This window comes from Mustela nigripes, chromosome 7 (assembly GCF_022355385.1).
Source record: "Mustela nigripes isolate SB6536 chromosome 7, MUSNIG.SB6536, whole genome shotgun sequence".
In the NCBI taxonomy this organism is placed as follows: Eukaryota; Metazoa; Chordata; class Mammalia; order Carnivora; family Mustelidae; genus Mustela; species Mustela nigripes.
In genome coordinates this window covers 130,142,451-130,156,646 of record NC_081563.1, presented here as the reverse complement: position 1 = coordinate 130,156,646, position 14,196 = coordinate 130,142,451, and the positions used below count along the sequence as shown (strand labels likewise).

Sequence of the window (14,196 nt, the reverse complement as noted above, 5' to 3'; positions counted from 1 at the left end):
GACAACAGCGTATCACAACAAAAGACTGGAAAGTGCAAAGACCAAGGGCCCAATAGAACCCACTGTTGGAAGACTTGCTGGAGGCCATGGGCAGTCCTCTGATTTTCCCCCGATGTGCTTCTGAACATTGGTGGACAGAGCACTGCGTGACTGGTGGGTTCCTGTTTACCAAGGAACAGTCACCACAGCTCAAGGGAGAGGGGGACAGAGAAGCAGCTCCAGACTTCATCATTGTTGGATGACAGAAGGTAGCCTTTGCCCGGAGATGGGGCAATCCCAGAGGGCTTCTCAGAGGAGGTGGTGTTAACTTGGGCTCTAAAGGATTAATAGGAGTTTCAAGACCCTGAGTTCTGCGAGGCCACTGTCTGGCTGTTACTGGCCTTGGGCGAGTGACTCACCTGGAGACGGGCAAGTGAGCAGCACATGCCTCAGGCAGGTGTAAGACAAATGGAGCAATGGGGTCCCGGCAGGGACTAGAAAGGGAAGCCCAGTCAGGTATCCCGATTCACACCATTGAAATAACATTGCCTGGCCAAAGAGAATGGAGTACACCAGCTAAACGCTGTTGGTGGGCTGTGAGAGCGTAGCCGCTAACACCTTCCGAACTTCCACTGCAACCTCCTATCCGGTGGGAATCACGGTCACGGCCAGTGCACGTGAAGGCTGGGAAAGGTAAACGAATCCACACCCACGAAATGCCTAGAGCAGTGCCTGGAACACAGTCAACAAAGTGGAGATGCGGGGCAGGCAGAGGGCCGGGGGTGGGGGGGTCCCCCCGGCAGAGCCCAGGAACAGTGAGAGACCCTGCTGAGGGGCAGGACAGGGCAGCTGGCTGAGCTGTGACGGGCAAGGTCCCAGAGACAGGTCAACCAGGGTCCAACCCTGCCTTGCCACACCGGGCTGTGTGGCCTCCCACAAGTCCCTTCCCCTCCCAGAACCTCAGACTCCTCATCTGAAAAGCAGGGGGTGATGACAAAGTTCCTTTCTCCAGAGACTGGTCTGAGAAGAGGCGCCCCAGAAACCAGCCGACGGAGCGCTTGGAAGAGACCTGACAGGAACCATGGTGACAATGACCGGAGGCGGCTTTGGGCGGGGTTTCTCAGACTAGGCACTACTCAGGTGCGCAGCTAGAGAATCCTCTGACGTGGGGGGGGGGGGGCTTCCTGGACGGTGCAGAGTGTTTAACGGCACCCCTGGGGATTTACTTACTTATTTGAGAGAGAATGAGAGCATGTATGCAGGGAGCCTGATGCGGGGCTCAGTCCCGAGACACTGGGATCATGACCTGAGCCGAAGGCAGACGCTTAACAGACTCAGCCACTGAGTCATCCCACCGCCCCTGGTTTTTACCCAGTAGATGCCAGCAGCCCCTCCACCCCACATCCAGCTCAAAACCAAAATATCTCCAGACACTGCCCAGTGTCCCCTGGACTGGGAGGCCAGCAGATAACAAGTGGCAAAGACAGATGTGTCTTAAACACTGAAGATCTCCACTGCACAATCAGTCTGGCCTCACTCTTCCCATGGGTCAAAGGGACACAACGACAATTTCTTTGGGGTTGTAGGGAGGATTCCAGGGAAGCAGAGATGTGGAGGGAAGAGACCTTTGCAAGGTAGGAAAGGCCACAAGCAGGCTGGCCCTCCACGTCCCCAGCCCTCCACGTCCCCAGCCCTCTACCACCTCGGCCCCTCTGGTCTGCTGGAGGCTAACTTGTGCCTTTCAGGAGAAGGACCCACCCTGAGTTCCGAATGTCACCCTGAGCCTGTCCTTAGGGCTATAAAGACAGGACAGGAGGGCAGGGGTTATCCCTGCTCACTGCGGTAATCCCTGAAGGACCACAGTGCTCAGCATACAGCAGGCGCTCAATGGTTGGATGAATAAGCGAGTGGTCACAGCACTGAAGCTCAAACTTCAGGGCAAGTAGAGTTACTCAAGGGAGGGACAGAGACACTCCAGCTGCCCCCCCACCACCCCCCACGGGCCCTGGGTCAGCGCTCCCTCAGCCAGCCTTCCAGACGCCCGTTTCCTGTCTGTGGAAGTGAGATGTGCCCTTTGAACTCTCACTTCCTGAGCCCCTCTCCCCACTCTGGGGCCGGGGAGGAGGCAGGCGGTGGGGAGATACTCACGCTCCTGAAGGAGGGAAGCCCGGCGGAGCCCAGCCATCTCCGCAGAGCCTGCGAGAAGGCCCCGTGGTCCCGCTCGGCCCGAAGCACGTGGGCCTCCAGGAAGGAGACGTGGTGCCCAACCATCTTGACGAAGGCCTGGCGGAGAGAAGGGAGAGCCCGGGATGCCCCCGCTGCCACGGACTGGGGCACGGTCCTAGCCACGCGGTCCCAGCCCGTGGAGAGGCCAGGACCTCCCTCGCGGTGGCCTGTGGGCTCCTGAGGAGGTCAGCCAGGGCCCGCTCGGCGGGGGACATCCTCAGACACCCTGACTGTAGCAGTCACGGCTCCGCGGGAGGCGCGCCCACCTCTGCTGTGTCCCTCTTACCTTCTCCCCATGGGGACCCTAGTTTCAGCCTCTGTTTCACAGCAGAGGGACACTGAGGCTCAGAGAGGTCGGGTCGCCTGGCCAACAAGCGGCCGAGAGGGGACTCGGGGCACATCCACCAGACCGCAAAGCCTTCTCTATTAGAAACGAGTTTTTTAGAAATTGCCAAAATGCTCACTTTCATAGTGGATGGCTTTCAGAGTCACCGTCAGAGGCCGCGCGTGGCAGGCAGGAGACGAGCAGGTGGCGGAGGGCGGAGGGGAGGCCAGGGCGGCCCAGAAGGCTGGGTCCAGGCCCCCGGGGGCCCCTCCTCGCAGGGCCTCTGACACAAAATTCCCAGTTGCAAAAAAGAGAGAGAAAGATGGAGAGGGAGGGAGAGAAGTCTGGGGTCAGACTTGGCGGATCAGAATCCAGGTTCCGCCACTTACTAATTGTGCGCCTTCTGGCAACTCAATTTCTACAAGCCTCAATTTGCTTATCCCTGAGACGGTGCTGATATCGCCGTCCTGACTACGAACAGTAACAACCTTGCTAAGCAGTTAGGTGATCAGCAACACTGAGCTCAAGGAATGTCCGGGTTTGGGGCGCCTGGGTGGCTCAGTGGTGAAGGCCTCTGCCTTCGGCTTGGGTCATGATCTCAGGGTCCTGGGATTGAGCCCCGCATCGGGCTCTCTGCTCAGCAGGGAGCCTGCTTTCCTTCCTCTCTTTGCCTGCTGCTCTGCCTACTTGTGATCTCTGTCTGTTAAATAAATAAATAAAATCTTTAAAAAAAAAAAAAAAGAAAAAGAAAAAAAACCAATTGTCCGGGTTCGTTTTGAAAAAAAAAATTGTTGATTTTATGAAAAGTCTCCCGTTTTAATCCATGCTAATAATAAGTTCACAATTAAAAAAAAAATAATACTGTGTAGGCCCAGAAAAATTCAACCCATTCATCTGCCTCCTTTTTCTGGGTCTCTCTGCATGCCTTTTTCTACACTGAGCACACGTGTGTGTCTGTGTTCACGTGTGTGCGTGTTCATGTGTGTGTATCTAAGTGTGTTCGTGTGTGTGCCTGTGTTTGCATGTGCATGTATTCATGTGTGTGAATGTGTTTGTGTGTTGCGTGCATACATGGCTAAGGCCACCAAAGGTAGCTAGAGCTGCGTCAGAAGAGCCTCACCTCTGTGGGCCTCCCTTGAACCACAGTGGACTGGAAGAGAGTTTCACCAGGAATAAGGACATCTCAGGGCTGGGCCCTAGGAGGGAGCTTCCCTTCAGGAGAAGGAAGCTCATGGCCCCCAAGGCCTACCGGGGGCCCACCATCCCCAGCCCTGCCCTCTCCTCCTTCCACACACGAGGCACACAGGCCTCCCTTGGCTTCCCCAAAAACGCAGGCCCCACTCGCCACAGGGCCCTTCCACCTGCTCTCTCCAGGGTGGGCCCTGCTCTCTGTCCTTGGTGGGGCGAACACAGCCCCTCTCTCAGGCCCTGGCCTGACCGTCCCCCTCCGCAGAGAGGCCTGCCCTCACTGCCTCATCTACCACAGCCCCCGGCACTCGGGAGACCCCCAATGTCCCTGTCTTCTTAGCCCTCTTGAGCTCTTCCGTGTCTACTGATTCATAACCCATCTGCCTCTAGTATGTGGGTCCTGAAAGGTCAGGTGTGGAGTCCATGCTGTTCACAAGGCCAACCCGGGAGGCCGGTCGGCCTGCAGGGGCTCCGCTGGCTGGTGGGGACGTGGAGCGGAGCACGTACAAATGAGGGCGTCCTGAGCGAAAAGACGGTGTGGCACAGCTGCCACCCCAGGCTGCTGGTGGGGCCAGAGCTGGAAGGTCCAATGAGCCTCATGAGATCTCGGGGGGGGGGGGGGGGGGGGGGGGAGGGGAGACAAGGGGTCCCGGGGCCAGGGAGCTGCCCCCCAGCCAAGAGGCATCAGCTGTGAAACCCAGCACAGAGTCCCGTGGTATCCGTCCCCCCATCCTCCCCGTGGTGACGCCAATCTGGTGGGGAGCGTGAGGGGACACCAGGGGTGCATGTTCCTGAGGCTGAAGGACCCGCCGGCCAGGGAGAGGCCCGACTCAGGGAGGCTCCGGCACAGGCGGGGCAGGGGCAGCAGGAGGGCGACCTCTTCGTGACGTCGGTCTGGGGGCTGCACCTTGGGAGTCGGGGGGACACCTACCTCATCTTTTCTAGGATGAAAATGTGCAACTTTCATTATCAGGAAGGAGGGAAGAGGGAGGAGAGGAAATTCCCCCTTGTTTCTGAACATACGGGTAAGTGCTGGTGGGCATAAAGACTTCTGACAAAAGGCCCCGGCTTCAGACCAGGGCACTGGCCAGCCGGGAGAGCCAACACTGGGCACCGGGGAGCAGTCGGGAGATGTCTGCGCCCCCCAACTCTACCACCTCCCAGCTGTGTGACCCTGGGCAAACCACCTCCCCTCTCTGTGCCTCCCCTGCTTCCTCTCCCAAATGGGACCAATAACAGGGCTTGGCTCCCCGGGCCGCTGGCCGATAGAGTGCCTTCTCCCCGGGAAAGCACTTGGGGTTCCTGATTCGCAGCAGGAGCCCTGTATGGACTCGTTTTTAATACTAAACCTGAGAAAGGTCCTACTGCCTGCCTGAAAGGTCACCCTGCGGTCCCCAAGCCCCTCCTGGTAGGTGGCACTGATCTGAGGGTTGTTCTGAGCTCCCTGGAAGGCTCTGACTGCCCCTCCCCTGCACCCCAGACAGCCGAGGGTCCGTGGCCAGCTGGGCAGAGCAGAGAGCAGCCGTCCCAGACCCTCTGCTCTCAGCCGGTGCCAATAACCAGCAGAACAGCGGTGGTCCTTACCGAGCACCGGAATGCCCCCCCGGAGAGGTCCACGTCCTCATCCCCTGAACCTATGACTAGATCACCTTACAGGGCAAGAGGCACTTTGTGGAAGGGATGAAAGATCCTGAAATGCAGAGGCGATGCTGGCTTGTCTGGGTGGGCCCCATGTGGTCACAGGGTCCTTGTCAGAGGGAAGCAGGAGCGGCGGAGTAAAAGAGAGTCTGGAAGGAGCTAGGCGTGGGGCGGAGGGAGAGGCAGAGGCTGTGGGCCGAGGAAAGCAGGCTGCCTCTGGACAGTGGACGGGGCCAGGACATGGAGGCTCCCCGGAGCCTCCAAGAGGAACCGGCCCTGCTGACAGCCCAGTGTTAGCCTGTAAGACCCATTTTGGGTTTCCAGCCTCGGGAGGATGGTAAGCTACAAATATGTGTTGTGTTAAGCCCTTAGGTTTGTGGTTATCTGTTACTGTTACAGCAGTGCTTTGAGGTCGGGTCTCTCCTGCTGGAGCAGGGCCACGGACGGCGCCTGTCTGTCTCACTGGGAGAGCCCCTCAGTGGCACACAGTAGGTCCTCAGTATTAGTGGACTGACTGCCACGGGAAGAGCCGGGCCAGCCTGAGGAGGCGAGAACCAGGGAGGGCTTCAAATCTTCACATTTTCTTTCCTCTGTCAAACGTGTGGAATAAAATTCAAATGAATCAGCTATTCCAAGGGCAAAGTTTTAATTATATTCCTGCCTCATCCTCTGCTGACAAGAAGTTTAACTCTCTGCTAACCCCAGGGTGGACTGCCACGTTCCTTTCCTCCATGGTTCGGGGAGGGGGGGCGCCCATCCCCTCTGTCCGGGCGACCACGAGCAAGTGGCAAGTCCTCCCAGCCTCCCGGGTTCTTCCCTGTGTAAGAATCCAGGACCCCAGGCGGAGCGGCCCAGGACGATGGAGAGCTTGGGCTCCAGCAGATGCCAGCAAAAGTCTCAGCTTCAAGGCATCAGTGGGTGGGGGTGGGGGGGGACACCAGGAAAGTGGCTTCCCTCTTGGAGTTGATGCTCCTCCTCTGGGAGATGGGACAGGGAGAGTGCCGACTTTGTAATGCAGCAAGGAGAAAAAGGAGATACCCTGAGGCTTAGCCTGGGGCTTCCACAAAAAGGTTGCGGATGAGGTAAGTCAGCAGTGAGGCAACAGGGCATGGTGGGGACTGCGGTCAGCTGCGGGACACGGGCCCCACCTGAGGGGCGGCTGCCATTGGCTGCACAAAAACACAGCCCACGGCTTGGAAACATTCTGCTTCTCAATATGGATCATCCTCATAGGGGAGTTTATGTGTGTAAAAATTCACTGAGCCATACACTTACGATGTGTAGACTTTATGTATTTATACCTCAAGAAATAAACCTCGAGATTAAAGTATTTAAAGTATTTTAAAAATGTGGGCTAAGTGCTATCCAAGTTTTGACTTCACAAAAGCAGCTTAAAAGTCAGATTTTTATTTTAAAAAGTACCCTGATTTTTAAGTGGGGTACTTTATATAAATTTGTATTTGTCGTATTTTTAAAAATACCAGGTAAATGCAGACCCTCTTTTGCCACCAAGCCCCTGCACTGGGTCTCATGCCCGACACTCTCGAGGCCAGATCAGCATTTTGGAAGATAGGACAAAAGACCCAGAATGAGCCCACGGATCTCACAAAGAAAGCTCACAGTCCCGAACCCACCTCTAGCTGGTTCACTTTGGCATAGATGCCACGCATTTCTGTCACTTTGGCCTGAAGGAGCGGGATGTTTTCCTCCAAGATCTGTGAAGTGTCGCTCCTGATCTGCAAGGAACAAGACAGCTCATCAGGCCCCCTGCCTGGGTACCCCAGGCTCCTGCCCGCCTCTTGGTTCGCCGAGGTCTGCCGAGACCTGGCGGCATCCTGCACAGGGATGGGCCCAGGAATAGCCCAGAATCCCAGGTGGGGGCCAAGCCCACCGCCTCTCAGGCCCCAGACCTACCCAGCTGTTACTTACTGAACCACCAATTGGTTCCCCCACAAATACCTGACAATACCAGTGCCCGACGGAAGGGCCCCGTTTTCTGAACCACTCAGCCGGAGCCAACGGAGAGAAGCCGAGTCTCTCCTCGGAACCCAAGCTGAGAGTTGTCACTGCACTGAAATTAATGGTACTAAGTCGATCGCGATTACTGACGTCTGTGAGCAACGAGAATGGAAACTGCAGCTCTCGTGGCTCCAAGGGCGCCGTGTCTGTCCACGCCGCACCGAGCGTCCCCCACACATGGCATCTCATGTTGCTTCTGCTTGGAAGGGCTCCAAAAGTGCCTATGACCTTTACAAAGCCACATGTTTCCCTTGATCTCCGAAATCGGACACCTAGGCCTCGATTTTCTTCAAGAGCCAAAGGACCAAGCCTAACCCCTCGGCGAGAGAGAGAGAGAGAGAGAGAGACTGTCTCCACGTTAGCATCTCCTTCGGAGCAGGGAGGCGGCAGAGCTTGCTCTCGGATGCTAGGGAGCATCAGGATCCCCTGAGGGAGACCCACCCGGTGCAGATTCCCAGACCCCTTCCCCTCTGGGGTCAGCTGGGAATGTGTTTTCAGGCAAGTTCCAAAGCTGCGCTGGAGTCGGGGTGCGGTGGGGACCATCGGAGAACACCAGTGGGGACGCTAGGAGCCGGACGCAGGGCTCAGCCTGGTGTGTGAGTTCGGGTCTACCCACCGTGAGCTGTGTGACCCTGGCAAGTCACCGCACCCCTCTGAGCCCTGCTTTGCTTCCCTGGACGGGAAAGCAGTCGTGGTTGTCCTTGCTTCCTTGGCGTGCGGTGAGGAGCCAGCATCTGGCAGGAGTGCCTGGTGCGGCTCGTGCAGGCAGCGCCCGACATGGTCCCCAGTGACTACTGCCTCCTGTGGGGTCCCCTCCCCTGGACCAGGGATCAGCCCTGGAGATTGACCTCTAACAGAGAGGACTCAGCCAAAAGGAAGAGAGGTCACTCTGGAGACAAGGTTCCAGAAGATTGTCCCTCCAGCTTGATGGCCTTCTCTCTCTCTCTCTCTCTCTCTCTCTCTCGCTCATGTGTGCTCCCTCTCTCCCCCATCTTCTGTTTCACCTGGCCTCTCTGTCACCAGCCAATTGCCATGGCAGAGAGGCTACGTGGCTGGGGACAGAGCGCAGCCTCCAGCCACCTGCCCGTGCAGAATGGAGGCCACACACAACTGCTGCTGCAGCTACCCGCGCGGTCCTGCCCCGGGTGAACCGACGCCTTGCCAGGAGCCCGTGTGAGCAGGACCCCACGGACCACCTGGTGCGGCCGCTTGGACTCCTGAGCCCCAGGCACTGCCAGGTAGTGGGGACCAAGAGTTTTGGGAAAATGTGTTAACCAGCAGAAAATAACAAATGCAGCGATAACTCAGTACATTTTTTTTTTAATTTCAGAAATGAATTTCAGAAATTAATTCTGAAATTTCAGAAATGATTGGAAAACTGTTTCTGTTTTCCCTCCTTTTCCTGCCCAAATGTATGAAGCTTCTTGTGGTCCTAGAGTTCTGCTCCTGTCACCCTGTGGGATGACAATCCCCCACTTCCCGGGTCTCGGAAGCGACCCCATCCCCCGAGTGTCCAAAACCAAACTCTCCCCTCCTGGTTCCCCTCCTCTAGTCATGGAGCTGCCATCTCCCTGGGCACCTGGCTCCAAGTCACTGTCCTGGTACACCCCTGTCCCACGCCCTGGTCCCCCAAGGGCACAGACAGGTCCTGAGAGGCTGGCCTCCAGCGTCCCGCCACCTGGCCTGTCTCTGCCCTGACCTCCCAGTGCCTCGGTTTCCTAGTCTATAAGATGGGGACCATACAAGTACTTCTCTTGAAAGAATGCTCTGGAGGTTAAACGAGACCATCTCTGACTGGGTGGAGCCCACACCTGCACCTTGTGTGGCTCGCAAAGTGTCTGAGTATTTTTTAATTTGACTTAATTTCTGACTTGAAGAGTCCAGAGGGGCTCTTAGGAGAGATGGCTGATTCTAGAGCTGGGGCAGGCAAGACAAGCCCCTGGAGAACCTTCTAGTGCCAGAATGTATGTGATTGTTGTTTGCTTTTAAACTTCTTTTTCCTTAGGTTATATCTACACCCAGTGTGGGGCTCAAACTCATGCCCCTGAGCTCTAGAGTTGTCGGTGGTCCAGGTGCTCTGTAAGGAAGCATCTGCAAAGATAAAGGACGGGGCTTGTCAAAGGATCACAGGAGCCAACCGGAAAGACCAAATGACTGAAGGGGGAATAATCAGGACAATAGAAAATGTAAGGCCATATGGGATTAGAACCCGAAGGACAAAATGAACCCATGCGAGTCTGTCAGGAAGAAACGATGGAACACAGGCTACAGGAAGAGGACCACGGGGGCCATGTGCCCCTCATGATGCCACAAAAAGGCCCCTTAGCTCAGCAGATTCTCTCCAGAAACCTGCCACCCCCATCCAACCACTGGTAAAATAACAGACAAAGCCAAGCTAAAGGTCTCCTATGAAATATCTGAGCAGAGCTCCGCAAAATGGCCAAGGTCATGAGAGGCTGGGGAAGACAGAGAAGTCACGGAGGAGGAGACAGCGTGGAGGGGACGACTAAAAGCAGTGTGGGATCCTGGACAAGAAAGAGGGCGTTCGTGGGGAGCCTGCAAAAGGAAAATCAAGACGCCCCTGCTGGTTTCTCAGCTCCAGCAAAGGAGCTAAGGCCATGCGAGTTGCTAGCCCTGGGGCGGGGTCCGGGGTTAGGGGAGAGGCGGGGGGAGCGGGCGCGCGGGCACCCTCTGTACCACCCTGCACGCTTCCTGTAAATCTAAAACTATTGCAAAACAAAACATATAAACATGGCTTTAAAATGCTCCCGTGATTAAGCAGGGCTTTACAAGGTGTCTTGAAAGTCTGCCCCTGTGGCAACACCGGGCCTGCGTCTCCCAGGCACGGAGGGCTGGGCTGAGCAGGGGCTGCTCCCCCAAAGGCAGGGCACGAGCTCTCTGGGACACAGTCACCATGCCTCCCTAATGCCTCACCCCCAACCCCCTTCACTCGGGCCCAGATCCTGCCTGGCTCCCAAGGGCGCCTGCATTTTTTAGGCTGGTTGGGGGGAAGCTCTCACTATCTTCCTTTTCTTCTCCCAAGGCCAAATCTCTAGAGACACACCCATTTCCCCCTGCCCCGCCAGCAAGGCTAAACTCTGGAGAAATCACCAAGGTTCGGTGAGGCAACAAAGAGCAGATAACTCACGGCTGTGCTGGGTCAGAACGTGGCGGACCAAACGCACATCTTTTCTTTCTGCTAATTTCTAGAGAAATGAGTAGGGTGAGAACGAAGCAAATCAGGAGGGTCTGGTCCTAGTGACCCCCCGACCGGAGAGAAGGGTTGGTACAAGAGGAGATTCACGGAGCTCGTCCGTCCCCTCCTCCGGCTCTGAAGGAAGCCAAGGAAGAGAGGGTCTGGGCCAGCCAAGGCCTCTTTCTGAAGACACCTGTTCACGGGAATCGTGGGCAATGGGGAGCCATCTACACACGCCCGGATGGCAGGCTGCATGTGTGTGGGGGGGGAGTAGAGAGTAATCCTCGGGGTCTCAACGGCCCCCAAACGTTTCTTGTGGCTCCCCTGTGAGCTGGGAACTGGAAGGCGAAAATGAGGTTGGAGGGGCACCACGCCAGCGCGCCACAAACTTTCACCACGTGCTGAGAACGGGTCCTGTGACTCAGAACCGATTTTATCTTCAACCTTTCCTGGCGGAGGACAAAGCAAAGACAGGAAGACAAAAGGAGCCGGCCCAAGGTCACAGGCTACCATGCAGGAGATGGCAGGTTCCTATCCTGGTTGGTCTGAGGCTACCGGTGACATCAGAGGTCCACACGCATGTTCTGCAGGGCCTTGGGGAGACAGCCCATGTCACGTCTGAAAAAACCAAAGCGCACCCACGCCTTTTGGCGCCACAATCTTAAAATGAGGCATATTTCCCTTAGAAGCTCAGATTTCTAGCTTCTTGTGAAAAAGCAGAGTACCTGGCCATCCTGGGTCCATGCCCCATGTGACAGCAATCACCTGGAGCTGGGTGACAGCTGTCTCCTTTGGTTAACCACAATCCCCACCACTCCCTAGAGTCTCCCCGGTGTCTGTGGCCACCCCATGTGCTCTCTTCTTATAGGGAAGTCAAAGGAAAGCAAGACGTTTCTGTCCTCATGCCCACTTCACATGCATCTGAGCAAAGAGAGGTCAGTGAAGAGCCAATGCGGGTTGAGACTCTGCCAGGACGAACCCCCAGCCAGGTTTACCTGCCTGAGCACCCAGCAGACCCTTCTCCAGCCTGGTCTCCCACCTCCCCGGAGCTGGGCAGCGGACGCGGGGGTTCTCGCTGAGCAAAGACGGCTGTCCAGGATGATTCAGGGCCTCCAGGAAGGACAGCCAAGTGCACTTGACCCAAGAACTCCCACCAATGCCAAATGCAAGTGCTGGCCCAAGGCCAACAAGGAATTTTCTCCATCCATGTGAGCAAAGTAAGAGCCTGCTCCCTGCCAGGGAGGGAGGGCCCGGACAAGGGGCCCAAGCTCCAGAGGGCACTGAGCTGAAGGCTCTACAAATCCTCTTGGGTGTCACGGCCTTCTGCTACTCTGGTGATGATGACGGTGACCTTGGGAGCCACCACCCGTGGGTCACCTCCTACAGACCTGGCACCTGGCTAAGCAGTTATTTTTTTTTTTTTAAAGATTTTATTTATTTATTTGACAGACAGAGATCACAAGTAGGCAGAGAGGCAGGCAGAGAGAGAGGAGGAAGCAGGCTCCCTGCTAAGCAGAGAGCCCAATGTGAGGCTCGATCCCAGGACCCTGGGATCATGACCTGAGCTGAAGGCAGAGGCTTAACCCACTGAGCCACCCAGGCGCCCCTAAGCAGTTATTTTTAACTGAACATAGAAAATGACAGCGGCGAAGGGCCCCGGCCTCAAGCGGATGGCGGGGTGAACGAGTGCGTGTGTCCACATCTGTGTCAGCCCCACCCCAACCAACGTGTAGGACGGCCCATCACCAAAGAGTTTCCGGTCATGACCGCCCTCCCGGGGCAAACCATGAACCAGATTCCGACACCAGGTGTTCCGTGTCTGACTCCTTCTACCACTTCACGTTCAGGAGAGGTACCCACGGCGTTCGGGCCACTTCACTCTTCTGCATTAAGGTTGCTTCCGGGGGCGCCTGGGTGCCTCAGTGGGTGAAGCCTCTGCCTTCGGCTCAGGTCGTGATCTCAGGGTCCTGGGATCGAGCCCTGCATCGGGCTCTCTGGTCAGCAGGGAGCCTGCTTTCCTTACTCTCTCTCTGCCTGCCTCTCTGCCTACTTGTGATCTCTGTCTGTCAAATAAATAAATAAAGTCTTTAAAAAAAAAAAGGTTGCTTCCGGTTTGGGGCATCATGAACAAGGCGGCTCGGAACACTTGTGTTCGGGTCTTCGCAGACTCTCATTTTCGTCTCTCGGGTAATCACCTCGCGCGGCAGCTGCTGGAATGGAGTAGGGTCAGCGCATGTATGACTTGGTAAGAATCTGCTGGACCGTTTCCCAAGGGGCCGGGCGTTTTGTGCTTCCACCGATGTGTGAGCAGGTGTCTCTGGGCTCCGTGCTCGCCCACACTTGGTACTGTCGGTCTTTGTTGTTGTGGTCAGTCTAGAGGATGTAACGGGCACATCCCCGCCTCATTGAGTCCACCCCGTAACACTTAGGAGAAGGACTTGGTTTGCAGATTAAAGAGGACTACAAATCCTTTCCATTCCTTCCATAGACACAGGGGTCTGGGACCTCTCCCCCTGGATCTGGGTGTGCTACCTGACAGTTTTGACCAGTAAAACAGGACAGAAGTGAGACTGTGTCAATTTCCATCCCGAGCCCTCCAGAGAACTGGCAGCTTCTACTTCCCATCTGTCGGAACGCTTGCTGCGGGAGGCGGGATGCCCCGCTGCAGGAGCCCGAGCTAGCCCTGAGAGGCTGCACGGGGACAAATGACACCAGCCCGTCCCCAGCCACCCAGCATTCCTAGCCCAGACGTCACAAGCAAGAGAAGGAGCCACCTTGGAAATCCCTGCCCCAGCAGGTGGCATGTAGCTTGGATGAACCATCCCCTCTGTGCCCTGCCCTGGCCCGCATAATACATTGGTTGTTGATTGACACCTCTAAGTTTTGGGATAGTGTGATGCATTATGGACCATTATGTCCATTTTACAGAAGGGAAAAGAAAGGTACCGAGAGGGGACATGCTATGCCTAAGGCCCCAGAGCAGGAAGAGTCAGAGCTCAAAGTGGCAGTGACTAGCATTATATCTAAGGTCTAAACAGGTGGCAGGCGCAGGGCCATGAATTCCAGCCACACAGAGTGGTCAGGGACAGGCTGACCGTGGAGCTAATGTATCCAACAGGAAGCCAGACTCTTGCTTCTGAGAGTCTGATTTGGTCGGAAACAGAGCTGCTTCTCTCTGGACTGTGCAGGGAGCCTGGCGTCTCTCAGATTTCTAATGTGATCAGTGTTTCCAAAGGCCAACGCAGGGACCCAGGGGACAGTGTCCGTGTTGTGACATCACCTGCTCCCCTGAGGTCCCCACTTATTCCTAGCTTGGATCAAAAGAGAGAAGGAGGTCCCAAGCCAAGGCTGAGAACTGGACCCCTCTCTCTGTGCCATGTGGACAGACACTCAAGGTAAATTGAGCCTCACCCATTGGGGCAGGAGGATTTCCATAATCGAAATGGCGTCAGCACTGAGCATTGTGGCAGGGGCCAAAAAAATCATCGTACCTGACATGTTCTCTTAACGCATGCACACTTGTTTACATATAAACTCATGAAATGGTCTTCCCTCCCATGGGAAACCCACTCTCTTCCCTTTCTTGAAACACAGGACCCTCTTGGTCTGGTTTCATTTTCCTGCT

At 56.1% G+C, this 14,196-nt stretch overlaps 1 protein-coding gene across 1 annotated transcript in view; it reads right to left on the bottom strand.

Moving 5' to 3' along the window:
* The window catches only part of BCAS4 (breast carcinoma amplified sequence 4), a 55,518-nt gene that overhangs the window by 23,293 nt on the left and 18,029 nt on the right, over positions 1-14,196 (bottom strand). Inside the window, exons 3-4 of the mRNA XM_059407225.1 lie at positions 6,991-7,092; positions 2,128-2,262 (exon numbers count right to left, since the gene is read on the bottom strand). Coding sequence (XP_059263208.1) covers positions 2,128-2,262; positions 6,991-7,092 — 237 coding nt within the window. The remainder of the gene's footprint in view (positions 1-2,127; positions 2,263-6,990; positions 7,093-14,196) is intronic.